At 40.9% G+C, this 27,993-nt stretch overlaps 1 protein-coding gene across 10 annotated transcripts in view; it reads right to left on the bottom strand.

Moving 5' to 3' along the window:
* The window catches only part of DPF3 (double PHD fingers 3), a 168,541-nt gene that overhangs the window by 66,502 nt on the left and 74,046 nt on the right, over positions 1–27,993 (bottom strand). For all 10 annotated transcript variants that reach the window (XR_010431296.1, XR_010431298.1, XR_010431297.1 and 7 more), the window contains exons 3-5: positions 27,092–27,199; positions 4,058–4,185; positions 24–119 (exon numbers count right to left, since the gene is read on the bottom strand). Coding sequence is in view for 7 of the 10 variants with exons in the window: in XM_064658232.1 (XP_064514302.1) it covers positions 24–119; positions 4,058–4,185; positions 27,092–27,199 (332 nt within the window). In the remaining 3 variants the exon portion in view is untranslated. The remainder of the gene's footprint in view (positions 1–23; positions 120–4,057; positions 4,186–27,091; positions 27,200–27,993) is intronic.

Raw genomic sequence — 27,993 nt, 5'->3', positions numbered from 1 at the left:
ATTCCAATAAACTCTCCACCTACCCGTCCTCTAGGCCTGTTCTTTCGTTTTGGAATATCTTCTTCCAAATCTTCTTCCTCATTCACTTCATCTGCATTTTCATCATTTTCTAAAACCCTCTGTGGTTGAACAATAAACAGGAATGGTTAGAAGAGGAGAGGAGGACACATACAACCAACTTCTGCTCTTCATCCCAGAGACTGTGGGTTATTACAGTTGATATAATGCCAAATCAGATCCCAGTACCACTACTTCTCTCCACTAAAGCAAAATTCACTTCTCTTTTCCACCCTCAGATCTCCAGGGAGTCCTTACTAAAAATACTGCTGATATCAGTCAACTATGAAAAAAAGGTTCCTAGGAAAAAAGAGTGGCATCACTGAGCACCAATATCCCAAGACAAGTATTAGTATGTGTAACTGCAGGCCCTGCCTGGGAACCTGTTTGCATGGGCTTTTTATTGTCATTTCTTGCACCTTAAATTTTTTTGTTTTCCTTAACTTTGAGAATGCACTTTAAGAATACAAAAATTCAGGTTTTTTCTCCTCAGTATCCCACAATCTTCTTTCTTTAGAAAAAATAGAGAAAACTTCTCCATATATTCCAGAATGGATCTAGAAAGCAATGTCTTTCAAGGCTTGCACTACAGGTACAACTCTAATCTAGAAGGAGGAGGGTTGCTGCATGAGAATGCTGGGAAATTACAGGTCTCACTGAAGTTAACAAGACCAACAGCAATATTTTGTTCTACTAATTATTTAACAGGAACAATACTTCATCAGCTTATATAACTGTGAGATGCCTGGGCCATGGTATTTCAATCCTTTTAATTTGATATTTTGAAATGTAATCTCTATAGAACCAAACACAGGCTGGCCATCCTGCATGAAAACATGCACAAGTCAGACATTGCACAGACAAAGGCAAGACAAATCATCACAACACTAATGTTGGAAGAGGTCCCATTGAAATCCTCTCAACCCTCGGCATGTCCGCTAGGAATACAGAAACGGGCAGCAGCCACTCCTGCCATTCATGGTGTTGTGCCATTTTCCAAGGTGCTAATCTGGAATCACTAACTTACCTTTGCCATGCCAACATTCATTTAAATTGCAACCTGCAGCCATGACGCAGATTCAAATCAGTGACATTAAACTGATGGGTGGGTTTTTCAGTCTTACTGTATTTGTCCCTTCTCTCTAATTTCTACTTCAGAGATATTTGAGAGCCAGAAGAAGGAGAACAGGAGCAAATCACAGTTTCTTTCTCTCCTTTCTACATACCTCAAGCACCAAATTCTGAATTTGTGGGAAAGAATACAACAGAAATTTCACTTTTCAAAAATTCTGTATTTGGAAGACCAACTAAAAAAGTTTGTTCTTATCTGATCAGCTAAATTTCTAATACTAATATTGGTCAGTGCATTTTTTTAAAAGTACTAACAACTTTTAGAACATGGTAAAGGATCAAGTCTTCATCTGATTTTTGCTTCTTTTATTTTTAAATCTCAGGAGGCTATTAATGAGGTCAAACCGTACAATTTCACATAATACTACAGTACATAATACTAGAGGGCGTAAAAGTTAAGCAGGTTCCAGTTCTGTACACATAAAATGTTCCTTCAAAATTCATACAATTGCATACATTAATTGACTTCCTCTTAGGAAACTGAAGCACTTCAAAAACGATGTACATGAGGAGACTGTAAGAAATTTAAGAATGTATGTAAGAAAATAGGCAAATATGTATGAAAGAAAATAAGCAAACTTACTGATATGAGTTTGTATTTTTACATTGTTTCCTATCTTAAAGTATCTCAGAAAAAAAAAAAAAACAGGGGCAACCACATCATATATGGGAGGGAAAGAAGCTAGTTTACAGCAATAATAATACACAAGAGTTAAGAAAAATATTACAAAGAGATGATAAGTAATGAAGTGTGAATGTGGTGAGACTGCCAGACTGCCATGACTCTAATACTTGATTGAAGGGGCATAACCTTTCTGATGCATGGTGAAAAGGCTATTCTAACCCTTCTCCAGCAAACAATGGAGACACACATTCAATACCAATCTCCTGTAGGGCAAAATCCTCAACCCCATTAAATATCAACTGTACAGGAGGTCCCAATGACTGCATGGGGGGAACACTTATCTTTTTTAGCAAAGTAACTTTTCCAATTCTGTCTAAAACTGTGTACTTTAGTGCAGCTAAGCACCAAGTTGTCTTCTCCTGACAGATACTTTGAATGTGAGAGTGGCTGGGTCTGATGTGGGAATTACAATTATGTCTATCCCACCTGCTCACTCTCACCACCACTGAGGCTGGGCCCTTTAAAGTTACAGCACAGACAAATATGCAAAGGAACAAAAGAGAGATTTGTGTTCTCTTATTTGTCATACCGATAAAAGCACTGATTGTGATTTTGATCTGGTACAGTCTAGCTGCCAGGTGCCAAAATACACACTGAAAGCTGGCTACTAGTAAAGGCTTTGGCAATCATTGTTCTATAGAACTGAATCCAGATAAGCTGTGCTTGCATTTAAAAAAGCAGCAAGACATGCTTTTTGCATCTGTTCTGATGAAACTAGAACCCAGGTGGACAGGTCACAGCTACAACAGTTTAGCTGATATTTTTTTTTTAATTTTATTTTTTTATGTACCCCCTCCCTGCTTTGCAATGCCTGGATTTGTGTCAGTTCCACCATCTCTGAAGTCTCTTTCCTTGGACTGCTGCTGGGGATAATTTGGAAGCTCAGATCACACAGCAACATTCAAAGGGGCTTGTACAATCTCATAAGGATGCTGCACCATGACTTTTTGTGGCCTAGGAAGCAGGTATAAACAGATCTTTGGTTAGAGCTCTCAGCTTGATAGATGCAGATACACTACTGAAGAAGCAAACACAGAGAAGGCCTCATGCCAAGCTTTTCCCCACTCCATGAGCATGGGGTGCTTCCTCTTTGATGGATCTCCTTTACCGGTGTAACTGGGAAGGGGAGAGCTAATTTTGCTGCCCCTACATGTGTAAAATTTCTAGCAAATCGAGCAGTAGGACTGAGCTCCAAGTAATACAGATTTGTTGCCCATGCTCTTGTTTCATTTGGCATGGCACTGCCCCCACAAATTTTCAGTAGTTTTAGGTGTAGATGCAACACGTTGTACCTCAGCCAAAATTACCAAGGTTGGCACATTGCTAATAACTCTCACTAAAATCCCTATAAAAGACTCGTAGCACAATGGTGGTTTAGCATCACCAAAGACATGCTGCTGCGGGAGAGACCCACTTTCCTAGTGATTTAAGATATCTTTAAAAGTGACGTGGACTTATATAAGAACCCTTTATATTAGCTGAATTCCTTCTATGACAGACCTACAATTGTATTTCTACTTCTAATTGTTGAAGGATGGAATGGAATGTTGACAAATAATTTTCAAACCATAATGCATGTGAAGAGGCAATATTTCTCATACCTGCATCACTAATAACTAAGATAATTAAGGTTAAGAGATTTTTAATTATTTAATTTTCTTGTATACCTCCAGAAGACTACTTAGTATTGAAAAAACAAACAAAAAACAAAACCAAAACAAACAAACAAACAAAAACTCCCCAAAAAAACGACCCAAAAAAACCCCAACAAAAAACCACAAAACAGGGAAGGCAATGACATGTTTTTGTTTACAGGCAGCAGCTGTGAATCCAAATTCAAACCCATGTCCAAATTCACTTTAAATGTAAGGTACTAAAATTCAGTTTATATTTGGGACCCATTTCTGCTTGTCAGTTTAATATGTAGTTATCTCATAGTGCTCCATAACAAATTCCAACAAAAGAGCTGTGCAGACACAGTCAAGCAACAGAGATTCTTGTGACAGGAGAAGTATATGAGATCCTGAGTTCATTTTGAGCATCACAGAGTAGCACAAAGGTTTGGCAGTAGAATAACACAACTATCAACATATGCACTGTTCTGCCACAGGACAAAAAACTGCTAGACGTAGAGACAAAAACTAAAATCGAGCCCTGATGTTAGAGCATGGCGCTCTCCTTTACCTGGATTTCTTGTATAGTGTCTTCCTCTTTAGTGTCTGGTTTTTTCTCTATTCCCTCTCCACGCAGCAAGGCTTCCAGAGTTGTACTTTCTGAGGTGAACCCATCTTTTTTCAGAGGCAGATCAACTTCTGAAAAACAAAACACACTCACTGTATGTGTCTCCCCCAAAGAGCTAACAAGCAGAAGGACAGAGATGTCAAGCAGACAACTAACAGACTTTCAAGCTTTTTTCTGTCTTGAAGGAGAGTTCTTCAAGTTTGTTTAACCACTAAGGATCTCCATATAGTATTCACTTCTATCTTACTGAAAACCTGATATCTTTTCAATTGCTATGCTTGCTTACAGGAAAAAAAAAGGCTGGACATACTGTATCAGGAGGAAATAAATGTGGGTGGGGGAATCCTTCTCCTTTGTGTAAACTCCCTATGCTTCAAAGAAAGAATAAAAAAAAGAATAAAATATTTCAGTATTTTTCTAAGATACTGAAATAAAAAAATATAAAGAATCTGATCTCCCGAAGAAGAAAAGAGTTTAATGCAAGTTAGCATCTGGCACAATTTATACAGCATAGCTTCAACCCTCATTCTTCCATACCAGGGCACGTTCCACAAAGCTTGTGTGTGGGGCCAATGCTGAGAACTTACGTAGAAAAACAAAGGGATGTGTCTTGAATTTGCATGTAATATTGACTAGATAAAATCTCCAGTTGGCTTTAAATGGGCCTACACCAGTGAAGAAATGCAGTCAGCAAGGTTGCCCATAAAACAGGACAACACCCAATCACTGCAGGAAGAGCTAAAGGCTGGCTCAGGACCAGGCTGAAGGCACTGGGCTCCAAAAACTGCAGGTTTACGAGAAAGCTTGATACAATTTGCTGTACAAGCAAAGTAACAGAGCCTTATTTCCCTTTCAAATGCTGCTAGTAGATTATGAGGCAGCAGATAGGCAAATACAGCACGTTAATTTTAGCAAAGAGTTAAAATACACCTAGTGAATAACTCAGTTTTCCTTGTAGATCCTGGCCTCTACCCCACTCATGCAGGGGTTCATTCAGAATAACCCTATGGCAGGGAGACATCCTGCACATCTCTTTAGCTAGCAATGCCGGCTATGGACTTCTCAATTACTCCCTCCCTTCTACAATGAGTTCCTTCCTCTAGGCCAATATATTTACAAATAATAATGTACAGGACTGATGCTCACAAATCAGCATCTGCTGTCCTTATTTCACAGGTCTGTCCACTTCTCATCCTTTAGGACTGTGTTTTGTTCCCCAATATGCCTGAAGCTCCTTGTCTTTCTATCGCCATGAGTTGTAAATTCTGCAGGGCAGAAATTCATGTGATTTTAAAGTCCCAAATCATTCCCGCAATCCAAATAATGAATGAACACTTCCACCTGAGACAGTAAAATATAATCTGTTTCTTGGGGGTAATTGCATCCCAGGAACATGTTTGTTCTATATACGAAAAACTCTTAGCCAGCAAATGATTCAGGGTCCCTGATCAGTGCTTCCACAACATGCTTGCTCCAGTCTTCTGAAGTGAGAGAGCACTGCTCAGCCAATAACCACAGAAAATCCAGCAAAAATTCCAGGAAAAGCTATTCTATTCATGGAGGGAAAGGCTGACTACAAAGTATGCAGAAAACCCAAATCACTGAGATTTTAAAGGAAACTCCCAGGACAACCCACACAATGGGATGGGATCAACTGTGAATTGATTCCCCTTCTCATCACAAGGAGCTCTATTCATTTAGGCCTCTGTTTTCAGCATTAAGTTCTACACACCCACCCCATTATGGCCTCTTCCCCAACTTCTCCCTTGTTTGAGCTATAAAAAAGACAGAGAAGTCAAAAGAGAATCATACAGATTGAATTTCCCTGTTGAACTACTAGTACCCCCCTCTGGATCCAGACATTTCAATAGAAAGAAGGCATTTTTGACTTGATTTATGTGCAAATCCCAACACTTGAATCTGAAGTCACTAAGGAATCTCCATAATCATCTCTGGCTGTGGGCTTGGCTTGGTTTCAAAGTCCTGTTCTGGGGTGCAAAAGGGCATTTGCTGGGTATTTCCTTGTGGGACTGCAAAACCCAAGGGGTCATCATACATTCAGCAAGTGAAGAAGCTTCAAGCAAGCTCAAGGGCATTGGAAACAAACATGTCTTCACTGTGACAAACTATGTCTGTCTCTGGATACCAATACATACGGCAAATGAATTCATTAGAAAAGGAAATGAGCAAGGAAGGGCTGAGGGATAAGCAGAACGTATAAAAAGGTAACGCTACTCCCTGTTTGTTCCAGAGATATTGAACATTAAGTTTGATAAGAGGGAAAGGTAGGTTTTAAGGTCAAAAATGGGCAGCTGTCTTTAATAGGCATGTTTGTTCTGTGTGCTGCTGCTACTTCCCAACAGCAACACTCCAGGAGGACTTTTCATCCAAAACTCTCAGAGCTTTTTCTAATTACTAAATTTAACATCCCACTGACAAGGCATTGTAAGGTAATATTTTTATTTGGTTTACTGATGGGGAGATTGAGTCACCAAGAAGTAAAGTTAGTGAGTAAGGAATACGGCAAAAATAAACTCAGTGTAGCTGCCTCCCATTTGCCCACTAAGCTGACTGCCATTCAACTCCTTCATTTTCTTCTGCACTGGTAGCATCTATGAATCCATTTTGCTCCTAAATAACTCTAGAAAGTGGGAAATGGCAGAGGCTATCTCATCTGGAATGTAAAGTTTATACTATAAAAACCTTCAGAGGTCCAAAGACAACCCCTTAGTAATGAATTCAATCTTTGTAATGAATTAAGTCTTTCCTGGAAGATGGCTAGTCTGTAAAGGATACAGTAATGAAGACAGGGAGTTACATTTCCAAACCAGTTTTTGAATCCCAAGAGATGAAAGTCTTAAAAAATTTAAAATATAGTTCAGTTAATCTACAGAAATAGTTAAACACTACAAGGGATCATTAAATTCATTTCACAAAATCTCTTATTTTCTCTTCTGTATTTAACTCTCCAGGATTTTCCCAAAAAAGCAAGAAAAGTATCTTTTTCTCTTATATCTGTACCCTAAATAAAACTGAGAAGCCAACTCAACACCTGAAATGTAGTTTTCATGTGAAAGATCAAGGCTTCTCCCAGATCATGAGAACTTATGTTTGGAAGTAAGGTGGGGTCTGTTCCACTCACTGTCCTGATTATGAAAGTAACAGCCAGTGCCAGAAGCTTCAAACAAGGCCAGAGGGATATTCTTTTAGGCTTTTTGTCATTTCTTTTTATTCCTCTCCTTTCGAGGATAAACAGTCACAATTTTTCTATGACTCTGCTGTGGGAAGCTTTCCATATGGTCCTGACAAACCTCTCTGAACTTCCTCTTATTACACACTAGTCTTCCCAAGACAGACCAAGACTGCACCCAACATTTTCAGAAGAAACCACATATCCCATTTAAACAAATGAATTATAATATTCTTTAGATTACTCCTCAGGCTGTGTCTTTCAATGTCCAAGCTGCATACTAAGCAGAAGAATTAGGAACCTTGTAATGGAAACAAGAACTCCCATAAAGAATACATTCAAACACACAGGTATTGTATTAAAATGCCCATCCCTCTGCCCACTCACCAAGCACATTCACATCTCCCGGAGGAGGCCAGTACAGACCTCCCCAGCCACAATCACTCTAAATAACTTTGTAGTATGTGCAAATCTTTGTAGTTTACAAGGTATTGCAACTCTCCAGCTTGTTCATTAATACATTACACAACACTGGACCAAGCACTAAATGTCAATGCACCAGATGTTAGCCTTTATCTATAATGAAATTTCTTTCTTTCATTATCTTTTATTCTGAAAGTTTTGACCCAAGATAGTGCTTTGTTTCTCTTTGTAGGCCTATTACATGCCAAAGGTCTTCAGAAAGTCTAAGAAAATCATCAAACCCCCCTACCTATTAGTTATTTCATTATCATATATAAAATTTTAAGAAAGTAGTGAGATATGCTTTTCCTTGGTAGGAAAAAAAAGTCGTTGGTTAGAACCTCCTATATCATCATTTCCCAGGTGCTTTCCTGATTATACCCAATTATTGTTTCAATCAATTTCTCAGATGGTCATGTAGAATTTATGGGTCTTTGAATCACATCCAAATCCTTTTAAAATATAGGTAATAACATTTGCTACCCACTAATTGTCCTAAATTCTTTCTATTATAACTTCTAGTTTGTATCACAAACTCTTCTTCAAATGTTGCAATATCAGAGAACATAATCTTTATTACAAGTAATAACTACTAGTAAAGGCACTATAATTAAAAGCTTACTCTTTTATATAAAATTTTTAAGAAGGCTGGTAGATAAATTTCCTTTTGATTAGTATTGCAAATGCAGTAGCACATGATTAATGTAGGAGATGCAGGAACTAGTGAGGACTATCCAAAATAGAAGTGTCAAATCAACAAAAATCACCAATGAAAAAATAATATGTTATTTAAGAATCCTTCCCATTTTAGTAAACCATGGTATTACTAGTGTCACAGCTAAATATTGTGCATACTTTATAATTCAAATATGTGTGTGTGCATATAATTAAAATTTATGGTTTTTAACTTGGCAGAGTCCCTTTCATAGTGATTAAATTAACATGGTTATTTCTGCTTACCAGCTCAGTGCAGCAACCTCTCTATTTATCAAGGTCCTTAGACTGTGGTGGTAGAATCTGAACGAGCACCCATGCCAGCGTCATTCCTGTATCTGCTTGCTATTGAACTGCTGCCTCCAAAAGAAGCACATTTTCACAAATCCTACAAAATGGTGGGCTTTTTCAAGTTTTGATTCACCAAAATAGCAAAATAGCTGCAAATTCTTGTCCTTAAATAAGCTACATTTGGTTTACAATGCATTGGGAGCTAAGCAACTTTTTAGTGTCTCTTTGAAACATAAATTAAAAACAATAATCCCTTTTTCTATACAGTGCAATGTATTTGTTTTATAATGGATCATTTCCATCTCCACAGTAGCAGCTGCCACCCAAACCATCATCTCTGTGCACTCGTAAGCAGCTCCACTTCCAGTTCTAACTGGGAACAGAGATACTTATTGGGTGAGTTCCAGCGTGATCTATCACGCCAGAGACAGCTACTATGCAAACCAAAGCAATCCAGCTTCCAAAACCCCTCTTAGACAAACACTGACTTAGCACATAGATTCTTGCATTTTTGTTTCTTGGTGCCATTTTTCTGGAACACAAAAAGTGCCAGAGGAAACTATATATTAAGAGTTCATGAAATGATGTTTAAGATGGATAAATCCAAGGATATTACCTTAATAACCACTACCTCTTTAAAATGACATAGGTGGTCTAAAAAAGCCACCTAATTCACAGCAAGCAGAACTACTGCTGAGTGAATGCAGCCACTAAGCTCATTAAGAGGATGTGGCAGGATGTGTCTGAAAGTGCAGTGCAGTGGCTCAGCAAGCAATTAAATCCCATGACAGTTTAAAATGAGAATCTATCAGTGTCACAAGAGTGTGAAGCCTCAGCATCTCTGCTGTTCCCACCCCCAGCGTTTTATTTATTATGGCGTATTGGGAACATAGGAAGTCAAAAAGATTATAATGAAGTATGCCATATAAAAACCAGATTAAGCCTGCTCTTCTTTGGGGAAATATGCAGAGAGAGAAGCTGTCTGTTAGCTGTCGAGTTTGCAAAAGATACCATCTTTTGGGATGGTGCTCTCTGCCAGCAGACAGAGTGCCCCAGGGGAAATGGTGGTGAAAAACCCAGACAAGCAGCATCCATCCATCCATCATACGCTCATCTCCACATCTCCAAGGCACAAACATAGCGTTAGAGTGCAAAGGGTGGGGGCATGGGGGATGGAATCCCTTAAGAAAGAATGGGGAGACAATGCCATACATGAAATAGCTGGATTTTGTAGCTTTTCTGCATATGCACGACCACACTCTCCTTAACTTGTTTGCTCTCTTGCTTGTTGTGTTTGTGGCCAGTACAGTGACTTGTTAGCACCTTTAGAATTGATACATTCACAGCAGTGACCAGAACCAGGTATACTAAAGGCAGGGCTCTGCAAGCTTCGTTTTGTAAGCATGCCTCTGCCAGCACAGCACAGGAGGGACCTTCACTCCTTCTGCAGATCTGGATCTTCAAAACCCTTCTTTCACTGCACTGTATCCTGCTGTCCCAGGGGCTTTATGTTATGCTTTAATCCTGACCTTCCATGGTCCCTGCTATCCCACCCTTTTCTCCCAACACTACAGCAAGTCAGCACTCATCTGTAGCAAACTTGTCACTGCCAGTTCTACCCATACAGAACCTCCTGTTAGCCCAGCCCTAGGCCTCCCCTGAGACAGATTACTGATAACACAGACTCTCACAATGAGTCCATAAAAGCCAAACAAATGTCCCTAGCGAGTAGTAAACATAAATTCACTGTATTTTTAATCCAAGTTGCAATATAGCCATGGCTATCCTGGAGGTTGTAAGGCTACTCCAGTAATTCTTTGTCTCTCCCACCAATCCCACTCTAAACCTCATGTATACTATTGCCCAAGGTAAACTGGGCCATGGTGAGTACAAAGACATTATAGAAGGAAGACTACTTGAAAAAAATAGAGTATTTGTTTCCTCAAAAACAAACCATTTTGTGTGGAAAGAATAGTTCGGAGGACTCTGCCGTTAAGCAAGAAGTCCTCCTCAGGCTGGAACCATGGGTTCCTGTAAAGCTCTGAAATTAATCTTAGTAAAAAGTTGTTGCAAATTTTGAGCACTACGGAGGTTTGCTCTAGGGAGCATTAGCAGATTGGAAAATCCCAATATCTCCCTAGCACCTCCTCCTACAAAGCCACTAGTCTCATGATGAGGTTGGAGGAGAGCAGAGGGCAACGGGAGAAAGAGGAAGCTCTGATATGGATGGGATTGTACACTTTCACTCTTTAGCCTGGGCATAACTGCAGAAAAATCAGAGGACAACTTTAACACAGGGATCCAAGGGAAAGCTTCTATCAGCCCCTAGTTAAAAAATTTCCCAGGAGGTTACAACAGGAGTTAGAAATAAGGCTGCAGAAAACTGCAGAGAACATAAGGTTAAGCATTGTTTAGTTTAACCCACTATCAAATATGGACTTTACAAGCAGCTGCATCTCTTTGACAGACTAGAATGCCTCTATAAAATCTCTCAATAAAAAACAACCAACCAAACAAAAAACCGCCCTCCTGTCAGTTGTCTCCTGGAAGTTCTCTACAGATTTATTTCTCAGCACAGATATAAATCATTGTCACATATAATACGCTGTACTTGCTTCTCAAAGACTGCCAAATTACAATATCAGACTAAATGCTGGATCAAGTAACTACCCTCAGGGCTCAAATCATCTCCATTCAGGAACATCTCCACTCAATAGCATTTTTATAGCACTCGTTTGTGTTCTGGTCACTCTTGCATGTGTGTTCTAGATGGGCTTACAATGCACCAGGACTTCTGCAGCATCAGGCAACACTGTAGGCAACATTGAGGGACAGAAGCAGGGTAACTGATACAATTTGTAGAAAATTCCTAAGTAAAAAGCCTATTCCTTTGGGCTTTGCATCACCCTAACAGGGCTTCTGGTCTGTTTGGAATAAGATAATAACTTGGGCTACCTATCTGCAAGTGGTCATATAGAATAATTCACACAGATAGATGATGGGCTTTTTGATCTGTCCAAAGAACCAGAATCTGATTATTACCAGACAGCTATCAGCAAACACCAGTTCCCCCACACCACACAGCTGGGACAGTCACCCCACACTGCACATTCTGCAAAGGATAACAGGAGTAGACCACCACTGAAAACAACTGTACTATATGTGACAGAACTGAATAAAAACACTTGTACCAAATGCAAACTCATACATAAATCATGTGTAAAGCCAGCCATGCCAACTTCACTGCAAATTCTGTGAGATTCTGCATAGCTTCTCTTCCTTATCAAGGACAGTGGAGGGGATACCTCTAGTAACAGATAAATCTCTGTAATGCAGTTATCTCTCAGCTGCAGTGCACAAGCATCCCAATTAATTCAGTCCAGGCCTAGCAGAGCCGGCACTAAGCCAGAGCTGATAAACCTGCCAAAGCCAATCTGAGTCCTGCAGTGATTCTTGGGAACCTGCTCTGTGCTTTCTGGTGCTCTGAGGGGGTTTATGTGCTCAGATCTGGCTGGCTCCATATGGTGTGGCAGCCCATTAACAAGGCCTTTCTACCACTGAAAGTCCTGGGGAGCAGGCAGAGACACCCAGTCACCTCTGAAGGCACCAGCAAAGGTGCAGCAGGGCTTCTTAGCACCGCTCAGCCAGATTACAGGTGTCCCGGTCCTGATCCTGCATGCGGGAAGTCAGTGCTCCGTATGCCAGGCAGGCCTGGGAAGCAGGACAGCCACGCTCACACAGCGCGGTGTCTGAGGGTCAGCCATGCCAAGCAGAGCTATTTCAGCATCCCTGGCTCAGTGAATACTGAACCTGCATAAACCAATGAAGAACAGAAAGGCCACAGCAAAGTAGCAATGTTTTTAGGATAGGGAGCAACCACCCCAGATGCTGCCCTTGGCGTCATGCTGTCCCACCAAGTGATCCTGGGCCAAATTCTAACAGAGATACCCTTGCTTTTCCATAATCTGTCAAATGGAGATAGTCTTCACCTATCCTCTGGAGTTTGGTAAAGCTTGTTTAATATTCATAATCATTCAGGCATTCAAATAAAGTGCACCAAAAATGCAAGGTGCTCCTACAGGGTCTCACAAAGGCATATTTAAACAAATTTTCTTTCCAGACAAGAAAAACACTGAAAAAGTAAGACTATTTCCAGAGATACCAGATTTGGGTGGTCAATTCACAAATTCCAAAAAATGAAAATAATATTTACTCATATGTTAAGACGCATCTGACTGATGAAGCTATAGAAGTGAAAAATGTTATTATAAGAAGAAAGGCTTGTAATAGAAAAATGGCATGAGATGCCAGTAGGTATCCTTTCAGAAATGGGAAAGAACAAAGCAAATTATCTCTGAGATGCTCAGATCTCTTGCCACAAAAAGGCAAGCTATTCCAAGAGGCCTATAAAGGGTTTAGACAAAAAGGTGAACTCTAGAATTAATAACAGAATGGTAAACAGGAAGATTAATGGCACCAGAGAAAATGCAGATGGTGAAGCCGAGCCTGCAGGCTCAGCAAGACTCTGAATAGGGAGGGGGGAAAAGGCAAGGTGTAAACAAGGTGACCTTCAAAGCCACGGGAATGCCTGCCAACAGGCCAGCCAGAGGGCATCCCGAGACACAGATGTGCCATCTGGGGTAGGCTGTCTCATGACAACCTGAACAAGATTTGTCTTTTTCAGATTTTGCAGGGAGGCAAAATGTGTAGTGGCAGAAAATATTACCATTCATTCAAAAGAAGCACAATTAAATGCACAGGTTATAAAAGAATGCTATCCATTTTGTAAAGAAAATACAAAAGAATTCCCTGAATATCCCCACTCAGAAAGATCTTGTGCCCACTTGTAAAGCCCGCTCATGTAAGATGAGGGGGAGGAGAAACTGGTTTTCACCAAACAAATGTTTTCCTTGAGGGTTTATTCTTTAGGTTTATGGCAAAAAGGAAAAAAAACCCACAAAATACAAAACAACACCTCAGCAGCTACTGCAAAGCAGCTCTTTAAACCCATGATGGTATAAATCTCCCCCATCTTGGCATAAGTCTGTTCACTCCAGATGGCACATTTGGGTTGAAAGCAGGTAAAGATTTCTCAGGGAGCTCTCTATGTCCAGTATTTGCTTTTACAGAGCTCCCTTTCTCTGTCTCAGAGCTTAGCTGGTCCCTGTGTGGCTGGGAAATCTCAGTTCTTTGCCTACAGTAAAAAGTGGGAGACAGAAACCTCCTACCACTGTTCTGCAGGGGAGCCTGGCTCTTTCATGCCTGATGCTTAGATCATTGTGATCAACCAGAAAAATTAAAAAGTAAATGCAATCACTCATTTTTTTAAAATACATCAATCAAACAACACAGTGCTACGGGGAACGATGCTATCCTCAATAAGCCTTCTACAAATTAAGCCAAACATGATCTGCTATGATATCCAGAGGCAAGAATTCTAGGGGAAAACAGAATGAGCAAGAACAGTACAGCTCACTGTAGAAAAAAAGCTGACCCTAGCTACAGGAGTCCAGTGGGCAGTGCATTCACACACCTCTTTTCCTTTCAGCCTCACTCAAAGCACATAAAATCTGAGTATTTCAGGCAAAAACTGTCCCATATGAGTTCAGTGCTGAAACTGGCTAATTCAGTACTAAGTGGACAAGCAGACATATCTGAATGTGTTTTATTCTGATGGGCTGCATACCAAGGAAGATATTGTCATGACCCCTGGTTTCACAGTAGGAACCATAGGTGTTGGATGAGGTCAGGCAGCCTGTGCAAAGTCTGCACAGCTCAGCGCTGTTGCATCAAGCAGGCTTGACTTAAGCAAGCTTGCAATTGCTGACAGCAGCTGCCATCATGGCTCTGGGCATCAGTACATACCTTTATCCAGGAAGTCCCATCATATGGCTCTGCTGATTGCCTTTTGATTAGAATAGGAATGGAGAGATGAAGTACACAGCTGAAAACGCTAATATGGCAGTGAGGAAGAAATCAGGAAGAACAAGGGAGAAAAACAGCAAGATAGAGGAACACTACTATATTCCTTCTCGTCTGCTGCAGCAAACTAGGGCATGCTTCTTGTGAAAACTGCCACAGAAAAGTCTGAAAAATGGAAGCTCTGGGCCTTGAATTATGTCTTTTCAATCTCTCTCCTTTCTCCTCTCTGCTAACAGAGAAACATTGTATACTCCTAGGTCCTGATAATATACATTTTCACACCTTACAAAACACAGTGACAACAGATGATAATGGGGAAGAGGAAGAGAGAGCAATGCAAGGGGAAAACAAAGTGAAATAGAGAATAGTTGCTCTTCTCTCCTTTCCTCCTCCTCAGCTTTCTTTTTCCTTTGTTCATCTAACATTGAGCCAAACTGAGCCAAAAGGAGCTGCCATGCTGGGCTACAAGATTGATGGCTGCAGGCAGACTACACAGGGAAGAGACGGATGACTGGTCATTTCCCGCGATGCACTGAAAAACATCCATCCTTGCAGCCATGCTGAGCCCATTTGTGCTCCTTTTGAAAAGAGAGATAAACACAGGCAGCCAGAGGCACCTGACTGTCCTTCTCCCTCAGAAGGACACAGCTACAGTCCTCTGGGTTCCTTGAGAAGGTCGCTCTGTCCATCCCTGAACATCTGGCTGTGGGATTTGCTAACTCTCTCTCTCCCCCAGCAATCATCCATCTATTAGAGCACAGTGCAGGTTGGAAGAAAACGGTGAAGAGAATGGTGTGACAACCTCATCAATCTACCGCTACACGCTTGGCTATTTAGTTTTCTTTACACTATTCCTAAATGTGAGGGGCGATGGGGGGGAAGAGAATTGCTACTGGTATGAAGGAGGGAATTGTGGAAATGGCAATATGGATTGGAGTGAGTCCTTATGACTATTAAAATGTTGTGCATGTACTAAAGCAGTAGGGAACTAATTAAGATTCAGGATTGAAAGGCAAAACAAAAAAGTTGGATGCACTCTTGTTCCATCTGTAGCACTTGCTGAGAGTTCAGATATACTTGGGGCATCCTCTTTAGAAGAGAGAGGTGGTTTTTTTGTTTTATTTTGCCCACTCAGATATTAACAAAAAGCTCCCTGGAAGAATATACTGTAAGTATATTTATAATGCCAGCCCTGGTATAGCAGCTTCAGAGGCACAAAGCACTTAATCCTGAGTCCTTTCTATTTAGTTAATAGTGTCTTTGTTGCTGATACTGCCCTGGTCTATAGCAGGGCTCACAGATACAGCCTCTGTGTTACCAGTTCTCCTGCTGCGCTGCTACCTCACTTAAGCAATGAGCATTACATGGCAGATGTATCCATAGCATCACTTACAAATTAGCGTCACTCCAGAAATTCCTGTAACCATGAACCTCACTTTGTCAGAGTAGCACGTATCTGTAACTGTGTCATTCACAGACATTGCACCCAGGAAATCATGAGAAGATAAAAGCATTCACCATCCCTCAAAAACACAAAGAAATTACTTGCTTCAAGTGTTTAAATGTAGTTTTAGCACTCTATCTGAGCCAGCTTTGAAAATTTGTCTTTTATTCCCATCATGCAATGCTCTTTATTTTAGTCCAGCAAAAAAAAAGCATTTTCACTATGGATCTGTAGGACATGCACAGGATATTAATCATGACCATATGTTTTCCTGATATATCAACCCCATACTTGCTGAGGGTAATCACATGCATTCAGACGGGCATAATTTCCATCAAGAGAAGTAAAGTTTTCATCCTTTCTCCTACATCAAGAACCATAGCTTTAGCTGGTGGAAATTGCTGCTTGCTGTAGTCTTTACAACAGCTAAGGTCCTACCACTAAATTACCTGGCTTGTTTAAGGGGAACCATGCTCCAAGTGCACCCTAAGTGAGACCTCTGGTCTAGAAGACATTGCACAGAAAAGCAATTTCTATTCCAATATACATTGCATTAACTCTCCTTCCCCCAAAGAGTTCATTATTAGGAATGGATGCCATGGCAAACATTAATGGTGTCATAATCCTGAAGCATAAACTACCTGTAATAAACTATTAGTCAATCAAATGCAAAATGCAGGGAATATTGAAATGAATCATAATCTAGCAAAAACACCGTTAATATCTCTCAGGTACAAGATGATTATGAGGCTGTAAAATGTTTACTCCAAAGAATGGGAATGACAGACTGAAGACTTCTACCAGGGAAGGTGGTGGGAGGTACAGGGATGTGGGAGGGGAAGCCATCATAGTCCCCATTCTACTTTCAGCAATTCTATAAAGCTTGGCATGTAGGATTTCAAACTGAATGTTATATTGCCATTTATTGCTCATTCTGTTATATTATGCACCAGAAAAATAACTCCTATAAATATTATAATATTTCATACTGCAAAACGATTTAATTAGCTATGTGCCAGGAGAAAAATAAAATATAGTAAATGTTTTTTAAAATAATATTTTAATGTAATTATATTTCTTTGCTTATTTTTTTAATACTTTCTTTTATAAAGCAGTGCTTAGATTCTACTATACCATTGACCTAGTAGACCAGTGACTGTAATGGGCTCTATTTTACAGGATGCTGAGTACCAAACCTGCAAGTCTGGTCCAGCCCGGTACTTTACATGTGGATTTAATTTTAAGCATGTGACAAGTCACATTAATTACTAAATGATCACTCATGTTCTTAAAGCCCAAGTGCAGGTGCCTTCCTTTGCTGGGGTTAGACAGCTTGGCATCTTACGAGACTAAGCCCTGGGGACTTGATCCTATAAACCCTTTTTCATGTGATTACCAGGGAACTCCCAGAATTACTCACATGAACACAGAAAATAGATGCAGTGAATTAGATTAAAAATACCCATTTCCTAGAATCTTGTGCCCAGTACTTGCATGTAAACTGTACTTGCGCCTCACAAAAACCCTTTTGACGATGCAGGTTATCCTTTTTCAGGCACTGTTACTGGCTATACCTAAAAAAGTGGCAGTAGGTTTGCCAGCAAAGCTGTTCAGGTTCAGTTTTAGCTGCAAGACTCCTACAGGGCACATGGCCTCCTGTCCGCTCCTCCCCTGTGCTGGGGAGCTGATGAGTTGTGCCTTGGGGGAAACAGATCCGCTGGGTTCCAGCATTTCCCCAGGCACCATCCCCTGGTGCTTCCTCAGCTGTTCTCATAGCCCTTTCTCCTGATAAGTCCAGAGCTTACCTGTACTCCCTTCATTTTCGGTTAAATGTTTATTTCATAAATAAGTAATCCTGATGGTTACTCACAAACATCAATGTTAACTTCATAGTAAGGGGATAAATCCCACAGCATTTTACCTCTCCAGTAGAATAACGTGTTTCCTAGAGACACAGCATTCATAGTCAGGCCTTGGCATCTTAAGAGGCACATGCTTAAAGACCTCTTCCCAAAGATTCATCCTAGCAGCCAGATGTAGGTCAAACACACAGTAGCCAAGAAAAGCAAAAGAGCAAAACAATGGGCTGGATCACACAGAAAGGGTGGTGGCACCACAAGTAAGCTCTCTCTCAAGCAGCCCAGGTATTTCAAGCCAATGCCATCTCAGCTGCCTGAGCCCTCTGAGCTTTCCTCACGTCTTGCAGACCGAGCCCCAGGAGATGACCTGCAGTCACACTGTAGAGGCCCCGAGGAGATCAGCAGCATTCCTTCCATTTAATGGCCTACTGTAGTGGCCGAAACATTTTTCAGAACAGCCTGGCTCCAAAGTCATCATAACTCTATTTTCACAAATTTATTAAATACAGTTGAGATGACACACCAGTAGAAAAATTACCTCTAAGTGGCTGCATTGTTTCCAAAATCACAACAGCCTTGTGTCTGTGGGACACTGCACATGCAGCCTATGTTGCTATTCTCAGTGATGAGATCCAGAAAACTCAGAAAGATAGATTTAATTGTTTCTAAAATTGCCTTATCTTGTTCAGTTGCTACCGCTGCCTTAGCCTGATGATTAGAGCCAGAGGGGTTTGGCTTCAGCGGGCTTTTGATCAAAACCCAGAGAGGTTCCAAAGCCCAGTTGCTTCTCCATGCATCTCTCTCCTAATTATGCAAACTGGCTCAGCCACACAAGAACCAGGAGTAATCCCAGGTGATTCATACAAGCCATTTTAGCTAAACAACACAGTTCTCCTGGTAAAACTGTGAATATAAAATACATGTAGTGGCCTGTTCCAGATGCCACAAATAAAAGAGAAACTATTTACACAAAGTTAATCCTGTAAATTCCACCAACATGACTGTAGAGTTAAGCAGCAGAAATAATTTTTTTGTTTTCTTGACTGGACTATTTATAGAATATTATTTGCTTTTCCAGAAATCTTTTATTTCCATAACTGCAAAATCATGAAATTCCATTGGGGAGAAAATACACATTTACTCACAGTCACTGAGCTGAATTAGTCTAAGAATTTGCAGCTTATCATGTGTAACAACACCCAGCAATACTGGTATATGATTCGAAGGAGAAGTTACCACAGCACCAGCAGCCAAGACATATGGAAGTCCAGCTCACCAGTGGCCAAAACAAAGCAAGAAGAGTTACACTCTGCAAAACTTGAGATATCTTTCTAGCAATTACATAGCACAGCCAGCATTGCAAAAGCTGGCTCAACAATTCACCTATGGTGAGTCTCTTTATTTGTACATATGAGTGTGTAACAAATTACTTGTTTTTCATCACCATCTCAGTACGCATAAGCCCAGGTTGTGCAGCAGAGTTGGCACACTTTCATACCAGTTTTGCAAGGCTTCATGCTGATGGCCAAAACATTTAATGCTGGCACTTAAAAGGCTTGGCAAATGACATGATTTATTCATTCATTCCTTTTTATTTTACTTTAAAGGTCTCACATACCCTTCCCAAACTCTCTGAAAGTATTTATTAAATATCTGTTAGGCACCTCTCTGAGATAGACAAATAAGATCAGTGCTTTAGCACCTCCATTTTAGATGCTGAGAAACTGAGAGAAAAAGACATTCCAGGTACTGCGTAGTCCTGTGTGGGGCACAGGTGATGCAAGTATGTGATAGTGTGGTACGACTTGAAATGCAGACGTGGGCACCTCTACCACAGACTGGCAACAGGACAAAGATATTTCACTGCAGGGCTTCGTCATGATTCTGTGTCAGTGAATACATGCAGAAAGGAACAGGTTCTCTGGTATTTTTAGTGCCAGGTAAGAAAAGCAAAGCAAACCTTACCTGGCCAGAGATTTGGACCAGCAAAGGTCCCTATTGTAGGAAGAATTTAGGGTGGTGGATGAGATGGAATAGATTTTCGTTAAATGTATGTGTAATAGAAAGAAGCTAATTCACAAGGAGGTCCCACACTGATGCGTTTTCTCTTGGTGACAGAAAGTCACTTTTTCTAACCCAAGCCATAGTTGGATGTATAAGTGCCTTAGAGCAGCAGCTCTTGCCTGTGGTGCCATGGCCTGCTGTGAAGACAAGATTAGGGGAGAATTGCAGCCTACTGTTTCGATTCAGTAGCACTGATGGATTCATCTGTAAGCTGCAGGCTTAGCTGATGAATAAACACCTACTTAAATTTAGGCTGAAAGCCCAAAAGAAAAGGCCCAGCAGAAATTAGTATTTATTTTGGTATAAGAAAACAGCAAAGAAAAAAACCCAACACCTTCTGGCATCCCTGCTCCCTGATTTGGATTCACACTGTAAAGCTTAATTTTATTTCCAAGTGCTATGGAAATGTGACATACCTAGCTACATGATAGACCAGTCTCAGGACTCTGCATGGCCAGCGTGCAGATGTGCTCAGTAACACATTGAAGGGGAACTGAAAACCATTCACTCTCCCCGTCACAAAAAGTTAAAGGTTTTTTTGTTTTGTTCTGCATGAGGTGGCAAATATAAAGATGGATGAGGATGGGTGACAATGAGATCTACTCTATGCTCAACCAGAAACGATAGGATCCACGTGGAAATACTCAGTAAAATTCTTTGACGTAGATCACGCAGCTTCTTCAGGTGGGGAGGTTGTCATCAGCTGCACTCTGCAATGCCGAGTTACTTGACCTTTGACCCAAGGTTTGCCTGATGCTTGACCCAAACACACGGCTGGGCTGGCGCTTTGGCAGCACCCACCCAAACCAAATCCTGTTCCTAACAAACAATAACTCAAGAACAGACTGCTCCCGCCGCGGAAGAAGCTCTGGGAAGCCGTCCCATGGAGCATCCCGGCCGCTCGCCCCCGCAGCCCCGCGCCCTCCCGCGCCGGGGCTCCCCTGCCCGCCGCGCCCTCTGCTGGCCCCGCCGCGACACTGCAGCCGAGCGGGAGCCGCGGCTCCGGCAGAGCCGCTTCCAGCCCCAGCACGGCCACACACCGGGCACGTCCCACCGGGGCCGTGATAAGCGCGGTGGGGGGGGGGGGTGTGTGTCATAAGATCAGTGATATTTTAAAGTACCGAAGAACGTATTATAAATAGACGAGGGAGGATTTGGGGGTTTTTAACACAAAGTACTCCAGAATGTAAAGTAATTGAATAAAAGGCAGATTTTAAACGACATTTTAATTTCAAGGTTTTGGAGGGCCGAGAGCAAAACTCCTAGAAGTTGCAAACAGGCTGTTAAATTCCATCTTACGTCAGGAATCCAGACCAAGTCATCAGTGAAAGAATCCTGTTCCTGTCAGGTCAGCTCCGCCCCAAACACAGGGTTCATGATTGCAAATGTTAATAAAAGCCATGAACAATTAAAAAAAATACAATAAGCTCTACACAAAAAGGATCTTTGGTAAATTCACATCTGCAGAAATCTGTCAGAAGTCTGAACAACTGATAGATTCATATAGCCTCCTTCAGCAATATTGTATCCCATTCATCTGCATGTTACAGACATACGCTTATTTGGCACCAGAACTGTTCTACCAGTTATGATCCTAAGATGGTCTTAGTGGACCTCAAAGAGGAGCCACAGGCAGGTTTGATAATATACCATGATTGCAACCTTTAATTACAAAGAAGTTTCAATATATATCAAAGATCAGGAAAACTTTTTGTTAAGAAAAGATATGCCTCTCCTTACAGTGTTCATAGCAAAACAACACTGCTGTCTTGTAGCACAGTACAAGAACTAACCTGTGATTGTGTAGAAAGTGCTGAAATCGAAAGTGAAACTACTCAATATTAATTGGCCTGAGAAAAAATTATAAAAGTAAATTCTCATAAAATTAAGTGTTTTGGATTAGTTTTAGGCTCTAATATCTTTGAATTACACTGAGCAACATGGGAAATAAAAATAATATGAGACACAGGAGAACTGAGGTCTTTCTATGTTCTTGAGTTCAATTTCCAGCTGTACCACAAACCTCCAGTATAACTGTCATAGACATACATAATAAACAGTATAACTGTTTATTATCTTTGTTGCTCATTTCTCCATTTCGGAATCAAAGTACTTCCTTCACTATATTTTGTATATCTGGACGGTAAGATCTGCTATAGTATATGACTATAGCAGAGAGCATAAGAAAACTTCACAACAATCCTTGGGATGATGATCTAACATGCTGCTTGAGTCTCTAGATGCTATCATATAACTGATACTACTGCAAATTCTGTTCTTTGCTTTTTAGTGTTATCTTAACTTTCTCTTGGTGAAGTGCCCCATCTTAAAGAGCACAGACCTCCACAGACATGCTGAGCATCTTCCACAAGAGTTGGGGGCACTCTTCACTTCCCAGTAGACACAGAGTACCTTGTACAATCAGTCACAGTCTCTACAAGGTAAATTGAGATGGTTTAAAGAGATAATAGCTTATCTGTAAGGATTCTGTTCATTCATCCACAAGCACACTCACCTAGGTACACCCCATATGCCAGATTAAAAACAGATCAGGCATTGTTCAACTGGATCTAAAAATCTTTTATCAGTACTTGCCTCAAACAATTCTACCATGGTTCATAATAGCAAATGAAAAATACTTTTGTTTACTTTTACCCTTCAACAGCCAATAAAAAAATACATTTCAGTAGCTCCGCTGACCACTAGACTGCCCAGACACAAGTAACAAGATAGACACTAGTGCAGGACACCAGCTCATTCTCAGCACAGCAGTAGCACAGACAAACTCTACTCAACACCCTTCAAGTGGGTGGGAAGGCTGCCCGCTATGAAACCTCACTGTTGGCTCTCAGCCCAAAACCAAAGGACAGCAGTAAACTGAGACAAGAGCTTTCCAGTCATATTCCTTACACTCACAGAGCATGTGAAATAAAAGCCCTGTGTGCACGTATGTACGTACCTATATTTAGCCACCTTGTAAAACTGAAGTAGGACACTACCAATTTAAATTCCACCAGAGTTTTTGGGCATACTCATCCTATCTATTCTCATCTGCATAGCTGCAAAGCTTGGGTAATACCTGACTGTCAGCAGGGCTTACTGTAGGTAATACCACTTCCACAATTTTGATAGCTGACCCAACACAGAATCATAATACCACCCAGCACCAAAAAACCACTAAGTATATAGGACAAGGATCAATTAAGATTTCAAGGGGCCTTGGGCCTAATCAGAGATCAGTGTTCCATTTCTAACCCTCCTCTTTGCAACTGCTGAGATATTACTGAGGGCCAGAACCCTACTGCTTGCCTTTGCAGTACCTGCAGTTCACAGTGGTGGTAGAGTTAAAAATTCTCCTCCTTCTTCCATTCCACTGGAAGAACAGGCTATCCAGCCCAACCCTCTCTCTCCCCCATTCCCAGACTCACAGACTTCCCACGCACAAGAGCCCAGCTCTGCTCTTGCTCTTTTACTGGGCAGGGGAACAGCCAGCTGAGTGAATGTGGAGGCATGAGCTGCTTACGGCCTTCCCACTGCTCTGTGCTGAAGTGCTGTGCAAATATCACTGCTCAGTTCTGCAGAGAATCAGGTTTGCCCATACTCGGTTGAACAGAAGTCTGTTTGCATGAATATTATGAGAGTATCAACACCTAATGACTTTAGAACTCTGTACCTAGGGAATCACAGTATTAGCAACATGTCAATATATTGCCCATGACCTGGAATATGTTTCAAATCTGTACCAGTATTCATAGGAGTATTGACTGGTATGCTATAATGGCTCATGTAACAGCTCCTATCCATTACAACGATAAGCCCTTGGCTACACTTAAGCCATAATGCTTGGTTCTGAGGATATGAATATAACACTGAAAGATGAAGACCAGGCCATGTGAAAGTGTCAGGCATACTTAGTGAAATTCATGAAGATCTGGTTGTAATTTTAACTGTATTGTCACTGAAGTTATTATCATAAGTAAGTTTTGGCAATACTTTATTTCTCCCACGTATCTGTTGCATATGCCACTGGATGGGACGGAGGGTGCTTAGAAATAGCACTAACATGAGCATTGCTACACTCTTGATCAAACCACTTTACTAGGGCAATCCTTTGACGTAACTCTGAGTAGAGTGGCAGATGAAAATAGACATCTAAAGGCTGCATCAGCAACATCTATTCCAGTGTTCACATCTTTACAACTTTGGCTGTAACTAGTCTTAAAACCAAACACTTCCATTTGAAACCAAATATAAGCAACAGATAAGGACAACAAAAGCACCATGTTCTATTAAGAAGCAGGCATCAACTGATCCCAGGAAAAACATTATAGTGAACCTTGCATTTTACAAAAAAACAGCAGGCTGTTGGAGCATAATTATTTTCTTCATTAGGTTTTGGTATTACCAAATGTGAAACTCTCACTCACTGACTGTTGTCATGCACTACTTAAACCTGCAAAAGTAGGTTATAACTATAAATGCTATAGTATTACTAAATGATTTATTGTAGCCTTAAACTGCTACCAAGACAATAGTTTGATTCTATTTACTGATCAGCTCATGACTAGCTATGACTTACCAAAACAAAAATCCTGTGTATTTCCTGAATTATGTAGATGTCTTGAACTTTTGGACACAACTTATTGCTATAACAAGCCACTCCAAAAGCTCAGATGCAGTCCAAGCAAATATTCACACCCCTGCTGCCAACCCCATTGACTGCTGTATTGGCAACTTTTGGAGTTAAGATCCCTTTAAATGTTTGTTACAGTGGCTGCCTTAAGAGAAGCATTTCTACACAGCCAACAAATGTAACACACAATACGACTAAGGTTTAGCCCAAATTTGACATTGTAGAATTGCACTGCCTGCATATGTTATGTAACAATTATAAATATATATAAAATACATAAACAATTTCACAGCCTCCTATATAAAAATCAGCTATTTGCATATTAAATGAGCACAAGCACTCTCTAGCTGCTGAGAACAGCTCTAACTCACGACTAGGATGCCCAAGCCCTAGGGGAGTGAAACTATGCAACATTTAGATTAGATTTCTTTCAAATGTATTTTACATGTCCTACAGTTGTCTCCTCTGTGCATTTTAAGGGATCTTAGATTTCCACATCTTTGCCCCACACAGTCATTTGATATTTAACCAAGGACTAAAGAGGTCAGCATTAGGTAGCTTCCTAGGTTCAGCATTAGGTTTTACCACAGTGTTCCCCTCCAAAATGTACAGTATTTCTGCTGTCCATGTTGAAAATAAATTACACTATCTTTCTCCCAAATTTTCAAAAGCTACCCTTAAATGGAGATCAAATGTTTTCCACAGGTTTTATACTTTCAAATCGGAGAAGGGGAAAATCCCACTTCTGGCTAGTGAGTCTATTCTGGGTATGCACAGATGGAGTGAAATTATTTTGTGGTGTTACTGATAAGGAAAGTTACTCACTAAATAGAAATTGGTTGGAAAATAGATTTAAATGGCAGAGCAATATAACTCGCCTTATTTGGTTGCCACGGGCAAAGCAACAAAAGTAGCACTCCTGAGATGCAGAGGAGATGTTTATAGCAGGGAAAACAACACAGAGACAGACATGCTGAGGTCTCTTTATCTGATAACTTTGTGGTAATTGCCTTTCATGCCCTGTGGCATGTAGGATGCACTAATTTGGCATTCAGTGAATACAGCAAAGAAATGTAATGCAAACAAAAAAGAGTGAAAATCTACCCTACTGCTTTACCTTATAAAATTATCAAGCTGCAGCAGTGCTGGCATCATCACAAAGTCTGAGGTAGGCACTTCTATGAGCCAACATCATCCTTTTCCTAGAGTCCAGTCTCATTTTCATCAATGTAGATGACTGATTTCATCAGTTCTTTCCAAGCGGCTCTGCTGTGAGGTCTAGTTCTATTTGCCAAGCAAGATTTTGCCCTTGGTTTGAACCCCAGCTGAGTGGTTATGGGGATTTCTTCCACTTGTCCAACTGTCCACTGATGTCTCTTATATTGAAGGTAGGGAGTCTTCAAAAACTATTTCTACCAGAATCAACAGGAATTTTGTCTCTGATTTTAATGGATTTATAATTTGTCTCTGCTGCCCCTTCCTGTCCCTTCACCAATACTGTGTAGAAGTAAAGTCATCAGTATTGCTGAGCATAGCTCAGTTCCCAGGCACCTTCTTTTGTCAAACAGGTTTTTTTAATATTCTTAATATACATTTGGGGGTTTTCTCCTGTACTTTTTATACTGGCAGTGTGTCACCTCTTAAAAACCACATACAGCTGTGAGTACATGTGTTCCCTCTTTCTCATAATGGCTGACCCCAGAGACAGCAGCCTTTATTACTAACTGCAGGGAAGAATGCACAACACTACGCTCTACCTGACACAGCTGTAGCTTCTCAACATCTGCTTTACAGTCAATCATTCAGCATCCAGACTCATCACTTCCCATAGTTTAATTGTGGGAGAAGAATACCAAAGACAAGAAGACTGAAAGAATAATGGACAAAGGTACACATACAGACCTACACAAATACACAAATGTGGCGTACGTTCACTAATTTCTGTTATTTGCTTTTTATAATCTGGCCACATCCCTTCTCCCCAGCCCCGTTAAGAAAAATCTTATCAATGTACTCTTACACACACACAGTGGTCTTTTTCACAAAGATTAGGCAGCAGATGCCAGAGTGAGACTTTGTATTAATAATGTGCAGAGGAAATAATTAGTAATACATTGATCCTTTACATCCTTATGAATTGCTAATAGAAGCCGGAATTCACCCCTACAGAAGGTAAATTCAGCTCCCATTGCATCAATACAAGCTGTACACATTTCTGTAAGAGATGAGTTGCATGCAGAGGGTTTGGTTGTTATTGTGACAGCATCAAGTAAGACACAACAGATGCAATGAGAAATGGTTGGAGAGGAGCAAAGATAAAGTCCAAGGTCTAAATGCCAGGTTTGCATGTATGCCAGCTGCTCTGCAGTGCAGGAGAGAAAGGCAAACAAATACTTACCAGGTTTAATTTCCAGCAGCTTCAGCCTTGAATCCTCAGGGGGATGCAAACGCCTCTTTTTGCGCCAGCAACGTGCTGGGTATGTGTACAGCTGACCTGGGGCCAGGCCTGAAGATTAAAGGCAAAAAATTAATCACATTTCAGTTTGTAAACCACAAGCACTGTCTCTAGCATCTTTGTTCTTGCCCTTCCAGCATCTCCTTGTTGGAGGGTTCAATCCTGCAAATCATGAGGCAGAACTACACACTCAAGGCATCCAGTGCTCCTGAGGCTCCTCAGCACCTCTTGGGATCAGGCCTACAGAGAATCTAAGTTTCACTTAGACACTTCACTCAGCTCACTGAAACCAAAGCTGCACATAAATAATTTGTTATTTCTTCAGGGTAAATAGAATTTCAGACTCTCTTGGGTCACAAGGGCGATGCCTCCTCCACGGGCAGAGAAGGCCCCTTGAGAGAGAAAAGATGAAGTTCTGACATGCAAATCTTGAGGCCCTGATGTACAGAGCAACTCAGGAAATTTGTGTCTTCCAAATGGGAGCAAAACAAGATCCAAGAGGTCTGACTATATGGACTCTGTATTTTTGCTTAAATTCTGGATATTTGAATACCAATTCTTCATCCTGACTATTAGCTCCTCATGCCAATATCCTGATTGAGCGAGGAGATACAGCAGCAATGTTTACATTATTGCATGCTCCCTTAAATCACATTTGGCATTGCTGGCCTCTGAGCTGCCCTGGCTCTCCTGACAGCTACCCTTTAGCCAATGTTTGAGCTATACTTTGCTCTTTTGTATTCAGAACACAGCAGGGCTTCATGAATGCATCACTACTAGGGGCACAGAAGCACACTGACAAGTGCTCCAAAGTATCCTCAACTGCCCCAGATACTCACAACATA

The sequence above is a fragment of the Pseudopipra pipra genome, chromosome 6 (genome assembly GCF_036250125.1).
Source record: "Pseudopipra pipra isolate bDixPip1 chromosome 6, bDixPip1.hap1, whole genome shotgun sequence".
Classification (NCBI taxonomy): Eukaryota; Metazoa; Chordata; class Aves; order Passeriformes; family Pipridae; genus Pseudopipra; species Pseudopipra pipra.
Note: the sequence above shows the minus strand (reverse complement) of the source record. Positions and strands in the feature narration are given on the sequence as shown.